This window comes from Pleurodeles waltl, chromosome 11 (assembly GCF_031143425.1).
Source record: "Pleurodeles waltl isolate 20211129_DDA chromosome 11, aPleWal1.hap1.20221129, whole genome shotgun sequence".
Lineage (NCBI taxonomy): Eukaryota > Metazoa > Chordata > Amphibia > Caudata > Salamandridae > Pleurodeles > Pleurodeles waltl.
In genome coordinates, this window is record NC_090450.1 from 728,818,110 (window position 1) to 728,834,738 (window position 16,629).

A 16,629-nucleotide genomic window follows, 5' to 3' on the forward strand; every position below is an offset into this window, starting at 1 on the left:
TTGGTACAATTCCCTAACAAATCCACCCTTTTTGTATTGATTAATGGCTCTACATTTGGCATCTTTTTTGCACTTCTTTACCTAGAGAGTGCACTTCCTCAAGTGCTTTTCTTCATGGTCCTTTAATTTCAGTGTGTTTTACACACAACCTTCATTCAATTAAACAACCTCTCTATCATCCTCCACTGTGGGTACTTAAACATCCTCTTACTCACAACCCACATTTTCCTCTCAGGCACCCAATCCTATTCTGAATCTTTACATTTTAATTTCTACACTAGACCTATTTCCTTCACAGTTCACATCTTCACCATCACACTCTCTGCCATGCCTCTTCACCCAGTCTTTAGTCAATTTGGTAGCCTACTTCTATCTTTAGTATTTTTAAATGGACCTTTAGCAGCACAATTCTGAGGTGTAGTGCAATATGCCCAAAGTACTTACATTACTATATTACAGCCTCCACTCTCCCCATTTGCACAATGCCAACTGCAATTTTGTCTTCAATATCTATTCCACTGTTCCTCCAGACAATTACTACATGAAAGGTTGTGGCAATAGAATAAACAGATTAGATTTAAAATGAAAGAGATACACTGACTGCAGGCTGACTCCTTTTAGAGCTTTAGATCACATTTGATTTGGTACACTATGAAATCACGATTAACTGTATGGCTTCGAATGAAATCCCGGGTAAGGTACTTGCGTGGTTCAAATCTTTTTTGTCTAACCTAGCTCTGCTTTTGCCATTACATTGTTTACCTTTGATAAGGCTGCCATTTGTTGGAAAGAGCTTTAGGGCTAATTAGTATCCCCTATTCTTTTCAAACATCTAAAATCTGTGATCCTCCTTTCTCCCAAGTTGTCAGGTCCTTTGTGCTTAAAGCCCTGCCCTACGCTGATCACACTCACTTCATGATAAGATTGAATCACCTGGCATTGATATCCTGCATCCAGGTTGAAGGACCGCCTGGCTGCCATGTAACAGTGGATGAACCACAACTTCCTAAGACCTAATCATAGCAAAACAGAACTCCTGGTTTTTAGTAATAACCAGGCTTGTTGTGTCAGTGCACAGTGGCTTTCTACCCTGGGTTACCTACCTGCTGCTCCCCCTAAATGAAAGGTGCTAGGAGTCACTATCAATCAGGATTCCTCTCTAACAGCACATAGTATGGCTGTCATATAATCACTCTGAGCAGTCTTAGAAAGCCCCCCTCCCTCCGTTTCTGGCAGAAAAACCCTCCATTGTACTGTCTGCCATGATTTTATGTTGGTTGGTCTATTGCAGCAGCTTGTATCTGGGGCTTCCTGGTTATCTGTTTAACAACTACAGATCCAGAACGTAGCCGTGTGGACAACCTACAAGCTACATAAATATCATCATATCGCAGAGGCCCAAAGGACCCTTCATTGGCCCAGTCAAGCAAAGAGTGTACTTTAAGGTCCTTTGCCTCACTTACAAGACCTTTTGTGGCTTAGAGAGATCTGATTTGAAGACTTCTCTAGTGCCTTACATTCCTGTCTGTTCTCTAAAGTCATCCCACGTTTTCTTGTTTACTGTGCCTCACATGAAGAAAACACTACTTGTGAGATAACTTGGTGTCCCAACATTTGAATGTCATTAAGTTAAGGATCAAATTGTTGGGTAACCACCTAGCCAGATAAGTACAGAAAGCCTGGCTTTGTTAATTCTGTTGTTCCTTGTAATTTGTATGTAGCTCTTTCTTCTTGAACATCAGAGAACCCTTGAAGTGTTTGTGTCCTTTGTAAACATAATAATTACAATAATAATAATAATAATAATTCTAATTTGAAGCTTGTGTCTCTAGATCTATGTTTTCATCTCCTCCGATGCCAATTCAACACCATTATCCATAGACACACCTCAGGGTAACCTACTTGAACAAACACTTTCTCTGAATCATAAATCTCAATTTTGGCCAGTGGGAGTACTAATCCACCAAGGACAAAGCTTACACTGGCATTAATTCCGGTATAACAAAAAGGTCACGAAGGTCCAATGCCACTTTCATCGTGGTACCAGAGGTGTTTTCATTAGCCATTGTGACCCTACAATGATCGGTTCTTTGTGATTTATCACTCAGGGCACCAGCTAAACAACCCCTTTACCATACTTTTTACATACTTAGCTAAATATGAACAACAAAAATCCATTCACACTCTCCTTTTCATGGCACTCCACCAATTATGTTCCTCTTGTGCCAATTGCAAACTCCGATCTTAACACCCTTGGTGCTGTCAACAATCCCCTCTTACTTCACTATTCAGCTACATTTATATAAGGTATCACCTCTCGAAATTCTTTCCTCTGGCTGGCTAACCCCTACTTATGTATTCCGTTTATCTCTTCGACTCCTCATCCATGTTCATTCCTTACATTCAATCATCTTTGGACAAACAACCATCATTCACCTTTATTACATGCTAAACCACATAATTATCCCCGTGCTTTTCACATTTCTCAAACTTTTCTCTTAAAAGCTGCTTCGATAAACAATCATCCGTAATATTTTGAGTACATGGTACCTACTCGAAGCATAATGTGAACTCCTGCAACCATTTTTTTTGTTTAAATCTGTTTCTTGCATTTTCATTTTACGTTCTATTGGCACAAGCAACAAATAGTTCCAACTCTACAGTAACAGTATCTGCATCTCAGCTTTGTAAATGAGGATACAATGCATTGGCATTAGAGATAGGACACATATCACACTAGGATTGTATGGAAAGAGGAGTTTAGATATGCATATCCAGTCTTCAGAAAAATCATAACAGCACATCTGGGGAACACAGTTTGGTTGCAGGTGTACACAAGTCACAAGAGTGAACAGCTTGCAATGTCAGAAGTAAACAGTATTTTTCTGTAAATAACTGTAATATTAACAAAAATAATAATAAGAAAAATAATAAAAACACATTTAGGCCAATAGATAATATCCCTCCCCCATGTGATCAGTATAGTGCAAGCAATCATAAGGATAAGCACAAAGATATGTTGTAATAGTCTCTGTTGTTTACGTGGATTTTGGAGCTGAGTGAGAAGCTTTGGTACATATTGCATAGTGGGTCTCATCCGCAACGAAGGGTGTGGGTTGCTCCCCCTCTCCCACAATGGCTTTGTCAAGCAGTGGTGCATTCAATGACATAGAGGTATCGTGCGTGGTGGTGTGCAAGTTCCAGCATGAACCCCTGCAACCAATATAACCATTTATATTCTCAGAGTGGTTCTTTCTTCCCCTTCTGTAATGGAGGAATTAATCCAGTAGCTTGTGAACTCTCCATACCACAATCTCCGATCCCCACACATATTGTCTGAAGTGGATCTCTCCCTGCGAAAAAGACAATGCCCCCTCTCAGTTACTAAATTACTGTCAGATCCACGCTGCATCTTTAATGTAAAATCAACTACTTATTTTCTTTCACCATATACGTACATCAACACATACCCTAACTTATGCTCACTTGCTTCCATCACTGTAATGCTGCAGTGACGTCAAAGATGTCAGCACAGGCACTCTACATACTTCGTCCCTATGACCCCACAAGCTTCTTGGCACTAGGTGACTGTGGGAAATTTTGCAGGAGTCCCATGACAGGCAGGGGGTAATGGGCCAAGATTGTAACCATAATGTCAATTTACTGCTGGTTTTCTGGGGTTTTACTCTACTGTTGAACCTCAAACCGAGCAACAAGAAAACTTCTTTATCACGTGACCCTCAGAGTAGTGAGGTCAAGCTGTTTAAGTCTTAAGTAGGTGGTGTCAGGTGGAAGCTCAGAACGTCATTGAAACATGTAACTGCTGGCAATAAATCAATGTCCAGGGCTTTTGCTTTCAAGAAAAAGTATTTTATTCTATTGCACAACTTAATACAGAACAAATACAATTTAGGAGGCAGGTAACAATCGCTAGGTGTGTGAAACAGCCAGAATTACTTGAGGGTACCTCTCAATAATCAGGCTTTGTAATTAATTGTAATCAATGTAGTATGATCATCTTTTTTCTTCTTCTTACCTCCTTTCCATCTTCTTTTTCCTTTCCATTGTGTTTATTGCCTACTTTATAGTTCCATTCAATCTTTTGTATCTCCTTTCTTGGATTTATGTTTCCACTTTGTCTTCCTTCTTTACCTCATTAATTGTTGCTTGTTTCCATCCTTCCCTTTTTATGTGTCCCTTCCCACTCTTCCATCTCTCTCCTTCTTTCTTTCCGTTTTTCTTTTACATAATATTCCTTTTTTCTTCTTCCTCTTTATTTCTGTTTTTCATCATTCCTTTCTTCCTTTCGTCTTTCTGTCATTCTTCTGCCTGTCGGTTCCCACCTTACACCCTTCGTTTTATCCTATTTGCTGTCTTTCATCAATCCATCCATTTTTTCATCATGCTGACTTCATCAATCCACTAAGAAATCCATCCACTTGCATTTTCCCTTCATCCAGCCTTCTCTCGAGTCATCCCTCCTTCCTTCTCTCTATCCATCCATCTGTTTTTCCTACCTGCCTTATTTCTATCTTCCAGCCTTCCATCCTTCTCTCAATCATTTCTTCATCCACCCATCACTCTCCACAATCCCCTGCTCTCCATCCATCATCTGGTCCATCGTATCTTCATCCATATCTTTCTTTTGTGCTCCTGTGTTCCATTTGTTTGCTCGCCCCACAGCTGAACCATACTATCTGCTGCAGTGGTATTTATGTGCTTCTCTTTGAAGGCCAGTTTCACCAATCAAACAAAAGTCAAATTAGCCATAAACAACAATTTAAATGCTTTCTGTTGCATAGACCTTCTCACTGGTACCCACCCTCCTAGTAAAACTGATGGGAGGGTTTGTGGTGAAGCCGGGAGGAGGGTTCCAGGTATCCTCTGACTGTACATTGTTTGTTCAGTTTGCAGTGGGTCGCCATGCTTATGCCAATGGTGGAGGCTGGCAATCATCCCAAGTGGAGACTTGTGATCATCCCACCTCAGCTGACAGCAGGAACTGCACAGGTGCATCCTGAAAGGTCCACCTGGAAAATACACGCTGCCCCAGCCTGCCCACCATTGCTTGTGTCTTTGGTCTTGCATCTAGTGCACAGGTGTGCCATCACAATAAGGAGGCAGGGTGACTTTCACACAAGACAGATGGAGGCCGTGCTCCACTGGTGCTGGTAGGGTGCAGGTAGATCTACTTTCTCGGGCCCAAACCCAGGCACATCAATCAATGAAGATGAAGAGCCGATCCTGCTGGCACCAGTGATCCAACAGAGGTTTGTGACAGACTAACAATTGTGGTACGCAATTGCGCCAAAGCACAGACATTCTCTGGGGCTCCAGTTGATTTGACCACCAAAGAGCTCCCCCGATTCTGGGGCACCAAATTGTTAAATTTGCTGCTTCTCATTACAGGGTAACCAGAGAATACATTGCACCCTTCAGGAGCAATAAGTCACAGACTCATGCACCACACACTTCCCCACATATATTCTGCTGCACATGTATAACCTACACGTCATCCATACCCCACATGGGTGGAGGACCCAGATGCAAGATCAATTTAAAATATGGGAGAGCCCCAGTAGGTGACTTTCACTGGAAGACAACGGCTAGAAAAGGTTTGTCCTGCCTATAGACTCGGTTGCTGCCGCCACTGTCAGTCTTCTACAGCCCAGTAAGCTGACAGTAACAAGCATGGGTGGCTCCTGTCTCCTCACTGGCTGTGCCAGAAGCAGAAAAACAAAACAATACTTTACTCACTGCCGCTCTGAGCAATCTTGGTGCTGCTTTCATGCAATGTTTTGCATGAAAGCAGTGCCAGGATTGCTGGGGAGCCTGTGCTGGTGTCCCAGCAGTGAATGCTGGGACACCAGAAGAAGAGGAGCGCACGGCGGCAGGAGGAGGCAAGGACGGAGGCAAGGTAAGTGCTTTTTTATTTTTATCTCTTCGTCGTCCCAACCGCCGCCCCTCCCCTTGAGTTTTGCAGCAGCCACCGCTGGTAACCAGGCTCATAAAGATTGTGCATCTTTTGTGCCCTTCAGCTCACAGAGTGGAGGCCGAGGCACACACCCTCCGGAATCCTGCAGAGTACCTTTTCTGTCCCAACAGTGACTCACACAAACGTATAATGTATTTATCATAACATTTGTAATGGCTGTGATCTGTACACTTAGCAAAGTGTTCAACAATCCCAGAAACAGGAAACGTTGTTCCTTATCAATGGGGCTAGGAGCGAAACCTGTTGCTTCCAGTGAGCTACCCTTCACTCTTCTTCCTCATCAAATCAGTGTAGTAGCCTAGGTAATCCACTCCACTCACAGCTGCCCTGTGCACTTCTTAACTTACATTCTAGCAAAAAGATTGAGTGCCTACTGCAAAGCTTCATTGTCGTCCACCTTATCCTTGACATACAAGTAAATGTAGTTGTAAAAACGGGATATTTTTTAGTTCCCTCAACAACTGGTGCAAACCTCACTGGGACAATACAGAGGCACTTTTCTATCTGAAAACCATCTGTATCAGCATTTTTGCCACTTCTGGACTGATAAAAGAAGGTTCTAGTCTTATTTAATCAAGCATCAAAATCTTATAAAGTTGAATATACTTGTGCACCACCCAGCCTAGTCAGCATCTCTCACCTGAATTGTGTAAGATATGATGATCTACCCAGCAGCACGCAATTTGATCCATTAAGTTTTCAGACTTCTTTACCAAACAATTGGATTTCTTGGACAGTATCACAGGGACGACTTCTATAGTGATTCAATCCCCTCTGTTTCGTGCTCCTTACAAAATGCTCTAGCTCTTGTTTCGAATAAATCAGTCTGCATTATGCACCACGTTTCAAATTCACCAGCCATAACATCCAAATAACACTTGCTCCACTGACAGGGTTCCAGCTGGATCTCTAAATCCCTTTGTTGTCTCCATCCTAATAAACAGCACTCTTAGAGCCTCATTTACGAGGCCCTAGCGGCCCACTGCACCACCAGAGTGTCACTTTTTTAATGCTGCAGTGGCGCAGTATGCCAGTCTATATTTACAAGGCCACGCAAAACCACCTTGCATGGCTTTTCATGGCCTTGTAAATATGGACCCCTTTCATATATAACTGTGTGTGAAAGGGGCGTTCCATTGTTGTTGCTTGGGGTGTTCCCATGCAACACCCATGGAACCCAAAGGATTCTGACGCATTCCCAGGTTTACAAGTCTGGGAATGCGTCAGATTCCTACGCCACCTTAGCGGTGGCATATGAATGACATAACGGGGAGAAATACCTTATTTCTCCCCGTTTCTTTCTCTTTCTATGTGTGCTGCATTCTGAAATACCTTTGTAGTTGTTTTGTGCAGGAAGGTTTCCCTTCCTGCACAAAAACAATTATCCCCACAATGCAGGCATCTTTGCACAACGGTGCAAGGGTGCCTGTGTTGGTGCTAGGCAGCAATTTGTGTGGCAGCACAAGGGGAGAGGACAAAAATGCACCGTATCTAGTAGATACCACACATTTCTGCCCTTTCCCAGTAGCGCAGGGCCCTCCTGCACCACGAGCCTCGTAAACATAGACCCTTAGTTAGCCACATCCACATTTTACTTAACTTTTCATCCGATAAACTCCAACATACCACAAATGTAGCCCCTTACCTCAACCATTTTCTATCCACAGCCATCTAGCCTGATTTCCATATTCTGGTCACTCACTTCATAGAAAATACCTTGCCTATCAATATATAATGTTCCCCAGAATCGGCCAACATTCTCATTTATTTAGCGTCAAATAACACATTAAAGAATGCTGTCTTACATACATTTCCATCCCCTACTTTCAACACAATGTCTGACTATGCACGTACCTTGTCAGTTATGTCTTCCACAGGTGAAACACTTTTCCGAGAACATTTGGTGCACCTTCCTTTGCCTACCCCGGCAACATTTCTCCTCCTATTAGAAAGTGTCGACACTTGTGGATGCTGAGAACTTAAGTTTAACGCACATCCATCCTGCTTTGCATGTGTGGGATCTTATCATACCCTCTGATGCACTATACAATGAGGAACATCCTGGATGATTTCAAAAGAGGTATTTTAAATTTAAAAAAACTCCTAAAGTCATTAAATGACACTGTTAGAATGAATGAAGACACTAGTCCAACGGCCTTCAATCTTGCAGAAAAAAAGCTACAGGCAAAGTAGGAGAACCTCAACCAGTGGGATTCTTCTCTCCAACTCCCAGCGACTGAACTCCACATTCCAACCATCACACATTCCACACCTCACATTCCATTATGCCACAACACTCTATCACGCCCTTGCATACCCAACAGCCCACTAGAAGCATCACAGACATCCCATGGCCAAGCCATACAACACACACTGTCCATCAGATTCCGCTGAATGCAGAAATGGCAACATTACTTAAGAACAGCCCACCACGATGTTTTTCAGGTTAAGGGGAAGACAATGTTGATTTTCTGTGATACCTTGTGGACAGTACTGCCCATTGTGATTTTAACTGGTAGACACTGCTTTATAAATAAAATTACAGTGCTGTTGAACATTCTCACTGTATATGATAGACAGAGAAACAACAGTAACAGCCTGTTGCACAGGGAGAGGAATGATGTTTAATGTTGTTCTTTGAGCCCTGGCTGTCTATGGCCCATATGCTGGTTGGACAGTGAGAAATCTCACACCCTGAAACCTTTATATGTGCTTCCGGCTGTCACCTAGGTCAGAAGATTTCGGTGACTTCCTTCGGAAGTGCCTGACCAAGATGCCTACTTGCCGTTGGTCTGCCAGCGAGCTGCTAAAGGTGAGTCATGATGTATTGAGAGTTGGCGGTTCAGATGCTATGGTGCTATGACGTGCGTCTTAGTCTGTTCTCTCTCACAGTGCCTAGGCACTTTCTGTGTAGTATTCTGTGTTGCCGTAGGAGTTTCAGTTACATTTGTAATGGCCGGTCATATTCTTTGTAATGTCCTAATGGTGACTATTTATGTTTTTAAAATACATGCTATGTTATTTTAGTAAGTCTTTATATAACTTCCTACTGTTGTCTTGGTGCAATCTACAAACTGGTGTGCTGCCTTTCTGTGCTTTAGGATAGCAGTCCTCATGTATTTGCAGATTTTAGACTCATAGATTTATATAATAATTAGTTTTACAATCTCTTATTTTTTAAATGTACTTTCAATAGTGAAGAAAGTGTTTACTCATAGTGAATCCACTTTCCTAAGACAGCATAATAAACACAATGATTTTATTTTCTATAAATGTCTTAGAATGTTTGTGTTATTGGTCTAATCAAGTCTTTAGTGGTAGTATTTTCCTAGGTCTGAATTAGTTTAGTACAAGAGCCTCATTCTATGTGCCTGTGCTGCATAACTGCAACTGTTAAATACCAATATCGCGGAGTCTTTTCTTTACTGGATGCAGCATTACAGCCTCATTCCTGGTTCTGCACCTCGGAATTGGTGATAAGGCAGTAATAACGTGTGGTCACCGTTCAAAGGTGAAAATCTTTGAACTTTACAGTTCTCCCTTTCAAACGTCATGCTAGGATATCGCAGTATGTGATAATTTCCATACATCTCGTAATTTCAATTGTAGTAAGGATCTAATTGTTGTATGAATATTGTTTAAGTTGTACCTTTTGATCACTTAAGTACAGTGACTTCTACCTGCCTAAAGTCGGTAATCCATTGGCGCTACACACCGCCGCGGTCAGAATACACACACATCACCAAAACACAGCCACATTGGACAATTTGAAATACACACACCACTCCCACACAATCAACCAACTATAAAACACACACCCACATCACCCACAAACCCCTGCAACCATAATTACTGAGAGAAGGAGAGAGAGACACAGCAGACAATCCAAAGCAAGACACACTGAGGCACACTACACCATCACACACACCACATAGTAGCACAAAGCACCACTCACCAACATACTTACCATCACATACACCACCCCACACCTCACCCACACCACCCCATGGCACCCCAAAGGCACCCACGCTTTTCGGACCAAGAACTCCGGGTCATGGTGGAGGAAATCCTAAGAGTGGAACCCCAGCTCTTCGGCTCGCAGGTGCAGCACACCAGTATAGCTAGGAAGGCGGAGCTATGGCAGCGGATCGTGGACAGGGTCAACGCGGTGGGACAGCATCCCAGGAATAGGGAGGACATACGCAAAAGATGGAACGACCTACGGGGGAAGGTCCGATCGATGGTCTCCAGGCACAACATCGCGGTCCAGAAGACTGGCGGCGGACCCCCACCCACCCCTCCCGAATTCACATCGTGGGAGCAAGACGTCTTGAACATCCTGCATCCTCAGGGCCTCGCTGGAGTAGCCGGAGGAATGGACTCTGGTAAGTCCAATCTCAACTACTATATCCCCCCACCCCACCAGCATGCCAACCCACACCCCCACCCTCACCCCCAACCCCCCAGCACACATCCTCCCTGACAATGTCTCACCAGCACAACCCACCCATCCCAACACCAACTCCTGCATGCCAACACAAATCATGGGCACCCATCACCTAAGCATGACCACTGCACTAACCCCCCCCCCCCACTAACTACCCTCACAACACCTCCCTCAAGGGAATGCCTGCACTGGGGGACAAGGGCACCCATAACACGCACGCTATTGCACACACAAAAACAATAACCAAACTCTCTTACCCCATGCAGGACCCGAACGACAACACACCAGCCAGGAGGGTCCAGAAGTGTCCATCCCACCACCGGAAGAGGCCCACACTGAGGATAGCAGCTCTGTCGACAGTGAACCTGATGACCATCCCGGACCATCGGGGACCTCTGGGCAGTCGGTTCCCCTCAGGCAGCCACAGGCCACACCAGACCCGACCCCCTCTGCCAACACCAGCACAGCTCCCACCCAGCGGGCCCATGCCTCTGTCTCTAGGACAGCTCAATCAGCGGTGTGTCTGCCACTACAGGGCACCCAGGCTAACCCAACACCCCAACAACACCAGGGACCTGGGGGCAGTGGGAGCGGGCACACCGTCCAGGGGACAGAGGCCGGGGGAAACCGGGCAGCTCGGAGGGCTGCTGTGCGACAGGGGGGGGGAGGAGAGGCCCAGGGAACCCACTCTCCAAGAGGCCCTCACCACCATCATGGGGGCATACCACCACTCCCAAGAAACAATGGCGACGGTACTGGCCAGGTTCACTGAGATCCAGGCACAGCAGGAGGAACGCTACATGGGGTTCAGGGAGGAGCTGAGAATCATCGGGACCGCAATGGGGACCATCGTCCTGGCCCTCCACAGGATAGAGGACGCGTTGCGGGACCATGGTACACCACACAGGGCCCCTGTCACTAGCCCGGACCAGGAACAGCCTACCACCTCCGCCGGCGCTAGTGGACAGGAGGTCCCAACACCTCGACAGCCCCCCAGAACCCCACCTCCTGCTGAAGAACAACCACCCCGTAAGAGGAGCCTGAGACCAAAAAAAAAGACAGAGTAGGATGTCAAGACCCCCGCCAGCAGGACATACCCCCTCAAGTCTTCCCACTGTCCCACATTGCCACCCTGTCCAACCATGAACTGCCTATGCTCCATCCTTCCACAGGCAAAAGGACAATGCACCTGTGAGACTGAGAACTGGACTCTGCCATGGATATTCCTCCACCCCCACCCATCACCCTTAGAATCACATGTACCGATATCTAGCACTGTAAATAAATCACATTTTGCACACAAATCTGTTTGGAGTCATGCTGTATTATTAACAAATGTATTACATATTACTGTTCGATTTCTGTTCTGTCAATTAGTCATGACAACATACCAATGTCAATACGCTGTATTTCATGGGGGAACCAAGCAGAAGTCAGGTACTGAGTCAGACAGCACTGAGAAGGGAAGGGAAAGGCAAAAATTAATGAAAAACATCTGTGGGGAACTACAGAAAGTACAGATGCAGGAGGCTATAAGCAATTGTGAAATGGCGTGGGTGATTCTTACCTGTGTGTTACTGGAAATACTGTTGTATCACTCTGTCCCTATTGTCTGTGTCGTCCTCAGAGTCTTCCTCCTCTTCACTCTCCACAGGCTCCACGGCTTCTACAACACCACCATCTGGACCATCCTCCTGCAGGAAAGGCACCTGGCGTCGCAAAGCCAGGTTGTGGAGCATACAGCACGCCACGATGATATGGCACACCTTCTTTGGTGAGTACATTAGGGATCCACCTGTCATATGCAGGCACCTAAACCTGGCCTTCAGGAGGCCAAAGGTTCGCTCTATCACCCTCCTAGTACGCCCATGGGCCTCATTGTACCGTTCCTCTGCCCTGGTCCTGGGATTCCTCACTGGGGTCAATAGCCACGGCAGTTTGGGGTAGCCAGAGTCACCTATTAGCCACACACGCTGTCTCTGTAGCTGTTCCATCACATAGGGAATGCTGCTATTTCGCATAACATACGCGTCATGCACTGACCCTGGGAACTTGGCATTTACATGGGAGATGTACTGGTCAGCCAAACAGACCACCTGGATATTCATTGAATGGTAATTCTTCCTGTTCCTGTACACCTGTTCGTCGTCATTTGGGGGGACTAAGGCCACATGGGTCCCATCAATTGCACCAATGATGTTGGGGATGTGTCCAAGGGCATAGAAATCAGCTTTCACTGTAGGCAAATCACCCTCCTCTGGGAAAATGATGTAGCTCCGCATGAGTTTCATCAGGGCAGACAACACTCTGGATAAGATCTTGGAAAACATAGGCTGAGACATCCCAGATGACATGGCCACTGTTGTCTGGAATGAGCCAGTTGCAAAGAAATGGAGGACAGACAGAACCTGCACTAGAGGGGGAATTCCTGTGGGTTGGCGGATGGGGGACATCAGGGCTGGCTCCAGCTGGGCACACAGTTCATGGATGGAGGCTCGGTCAAGTCGGTATCGTAGTATTATGTTGCGTTCTTCCATTGTGGACAGGTCCACCAGCGGCCGGTACACGCGAGGATTCCTCCTTCTCATCGCTAGTCCCAGCGGACGGTGCCTAGGAAGGAGAATATGGAGTACAGAGTCAATCCACTCACAGGTACGTACAACAGAGCTTGCACAGTACACGTAAATGTATGGTTTGATATGTTTGTATGTGTGCCATTGCAAGGCCTAGGCCTGTGTGACGCATTAGAAATTAAGCCATGTGGGCCCTTGAAATGGCCGATGCCTGACCTGTGAAGTGGGACAATGGGATGTGAGGTCACTGCGCTGGCGGGGCACACCGTGGCGGTAGGCGGTCGAAGACCGCTGTGCGAAGACGCATTGGTTAACATTGAAGCCTATGGGTTTCAGGAGCCAATGACGAGGTGCGCCGGCGGTCGCGGTACGCACCGCCGCGGTACGCACCGCCGCGGGCGTGACCGCCATTTTCTATCTGCTCAATCATTCGAGACCTGATCATCCACAGGAGAGGACCTATACTGCAAGTGCTGCTGTGAACTCGGTCTGGAAGTGACAATGGCTGCTGCTACTGGTGAAAGGGCCCCCGCCTTCAGTTCCGAAGAGTTGGAGAAGCTCGTGGACGGGGTCCTCCCCCAGTATGCGCAACTCTACGGTCCTCCAGACCAACAGGTGAGTACACTCAGTGCACATTGAATGGGTTATGCCTGTGTGGAGGGGGGGGATGTAAGTTGGTGGGGTGTGGAGGGAATGGGGAGTGCAACGCACGACAGATGAGAGAATGGGAACCATGACAAGGTTGGGGAGGGGGGGGCATGTACTCCAAACATGCAGATATGTGACGGTTTCTCTTTCCCACCCTGTACATGTCAAACAGGTGAGCGCCCACCAGAAAATCGATATTTGGCGTGCCATCGCCGAGGAAGTCCGGAACTTGGGGGTCCACAACAGACGGGGCACCCACTGCCGCAAGAGGTGGGAGGACATCCGCCGCGGAACGAGGAAGACCGCAGAAACACTGCTGGGGATGGCCTCCCGACCTAGGAGGGGTGCCAGTCGCACCATGACCCCCCTGATGTCCCGGATCCTGGCGGTGGCCTACCCTAATTTGGATGGGCGCTTGAGGACAGCACAGCAGACACAAGGGGGTGAGTATCCGCACATTCTCCTATCTGTATGCGCATTGGAGGCGTCTGGGTGGGGGAGGAGGGCTGTGGGTGACATTAGGCCCGGGCGCTCTCTGTAGTGTAGTCCGCTCCCTTAGGCATGGCCCTGTGCCCCCGCCCCCCACCTCTGTAGGGTGCCAAGTGCAGCTACCCATGCTCCAGCATCACACATGTGCGCGTGTGTTGTCCCTAGACCTGTTTGCCTAGTCAGAAGTACTGAGTAGTGTACCCCAAGTTCGCGACTTAGTGCACGAGGCACCTGTGTCTGTCCTCTCCGCAAAGGGTATTGCTAAGGCATGCACTCAACTTTGTTTAATTTCTCCCCCCACCCTAAATCTTTGTCTTCTTGTGTTTTAGCATCATCAGGCGGAGGAGATTTGGCGTCGGAGCAGGAGGGAGCTGCAGGTCACCAGGCCCCGGTGGGCACTGACACAGACACCGAGGGCACCAGTGATCCGGAGGGCGAGGGGAGCACCACAACGGGGGCCGGTGGAGACACCAGCGACACGGACACGTCCTCATTTGGGAGCTCCCTAGCGGGGGCGGCACCATCTGTGCCCCCCGCAACAACAGGTACAGCCGCCACCCAGCGCACCAGCACCGCCCTCCCAGCAGCCCCTCAGTCTTCGCTCCGTGCCCGCTCGGCCAGTAAGGCGCGCGTGTCCTTCGCCCCAGGCACCTCAGCCCCTGCCTCTGTTACCCCTGCTGCCCTCAGTGCGGAGCTCATTGACCTGGTGAGGACGCTCATTGTTGGGCAGACTACCCTTCTGAATGCCATCCAGGGGGTGGAAAGGGAGGTGCATCGGAGCAATGCCTACCTGGAGGGCATTCATTCGGGTCAGGCTGCCCATCAACGAGCGTTCACTGCTGTGGCCTCAGCACTGACGGCAGCCATTGTCCCTGTCTCCAGTCTCCCTCTTCTATCTGCCTCCACCCTTTCTCTGTCTCCTGTACCTCAACCTATCCCATCCACACCATCAGACCAGCCTGCACACACCTCAACACCCAAGGCCAGCTCATCCAAACACCACAGAAAACACAAGCATTCACCCAAGCAACACACAGATGCAGACATATCAACAGTCACTACCACCTCTGTGTCCCCGTCCTCCTCGTCTCCCTCCTCCCTCCCTGTGACGTCTACACTCACACCTGCATGCACCCCAACATCAGCCAGTTCTTCCACCACCAGCAAACCCTCCACTACAGTCCGCACACCTGCAGTCACCACCCCCACTGGCATTTACACGTCCCCTGTGTCCTCTCCCACTGTGTCTGTCACCCCCTCTTCCAAGACACATAAACGCAGGCAGACACCCAAACAACAGCCAACCACCTCACCACAGCCTACGTCCCAGTCACCTGCACCCAAGGACAGCACACCTGGCTCTCATACAACCACATCCTCTTCCTCCACTTCTCTCACCACTACTCCTACCCCTTACCTTGGTCCCAAGAAAAATTACCTCTCCACTTTTGACCTCTTTCCCTCCCCCGACCCACCCCCTCCAACTGGGAAAAGTCCCAAGGGCACCTCAGCCACCACCAGCCCAACTACTACAGTGCAAGTGGTGCATGGCATGTGGAGTCCACCCTTTGGCGGCAGTAACACTTCGGTGAGCAGCAAGGGGACAGCCAGCCCCCCCCCCAGGCAAGAGGACCCGGAAATTGAAGGGCCGCCGTGAGCGGACAGAGACGGCTGCCCCCAAGGAGGTGACTCCGGCCACTTCACCGGCCACAGCAGCCAGGGGAGGCAAGGGCCCGAGAGCCCCATCTAAGGAGCGGAAGGACAGCAGGGCGGAGAGGACAACCACCAGGAGCGCGGAGCAGGAGGGCCCCACAAGCCCCATCCCGGCTGCAAGGGACGACACCAAAGGGCCCAGGACTCACTCCCCGAAGGGGCCTGACACAGCATGGTCGGAGGGCGACTGAGCAGGGTGTCCAGGCCAGGTATGACTCCCTTGACATACTGCAAGAGCACCGCTGAACAGGGCCCCGCCGTGCAGAAGAGCACCGCTGAACAGGGCCCGCCGTGAAGACAGGTACCGCTGAACAGGGCCCGCGGTGCAGAAGAGCACCGCTGAACAGGGCCCCGCCGTGAAGTCAGGTACCGCTGAACAGGGCCCCGCCGTGCAGAAGAGCACCGCTGAACAGGGCCCGCGGTGCAGAAGAGCACCGCTGAACAGGGCCCGCCGTGGAGATAGGCACCGCTGAACAGGGCCCGCGGTGCAGAAGAGCACCGCTGAACAGGGCCCCGCCGTGAAGACAGGTACCGCTGAACAGGGCCCCGCGGTGCAGAAGAGCACCGCTGAACAGGGCCCGCGGTGCAGAAGAGCACCGCTGAACAGGGCCCGCCGTGGAGATAGGCACCGCTGAACAGGGCCCGCGGTGCAGAAGAGCACCGCTGAACAGGGCCCGCCGTGAAGACAGGTACCGCTGAACAGGGCCCGCGGTGCAGAAGAGCACCGCTGATCAGGGCCCCGCCGTGCAGAAGAGCACCGCTGA

At 48.6% G+C, this 16,629-nt stretch overlaps 1 protein-coding gene across 1 annotated transcript in view; it reads left to right on the forward strand.

Annotated features, from left to right (window-relative positions):
* The window catches only part of LOC138265139 (serine/threonine-protein kinase 10-like), a 110,029-nt gene that overhangs the window by 77,462 nt on the left and 15,938 nt on the right, over window positions 1-16,629 (forward strand). Inside the window, exon 7 of the mRNA XM_069212682.1 lies at window positions 8,726-8,807. Coding sequence (XP_069068783.1) covers window positions 8,726-8,807 — 82 coding nt within the window. The remainder of the gene's footprint in view (window positions 1-8,725; window positions 8,808-16,629) is intronic.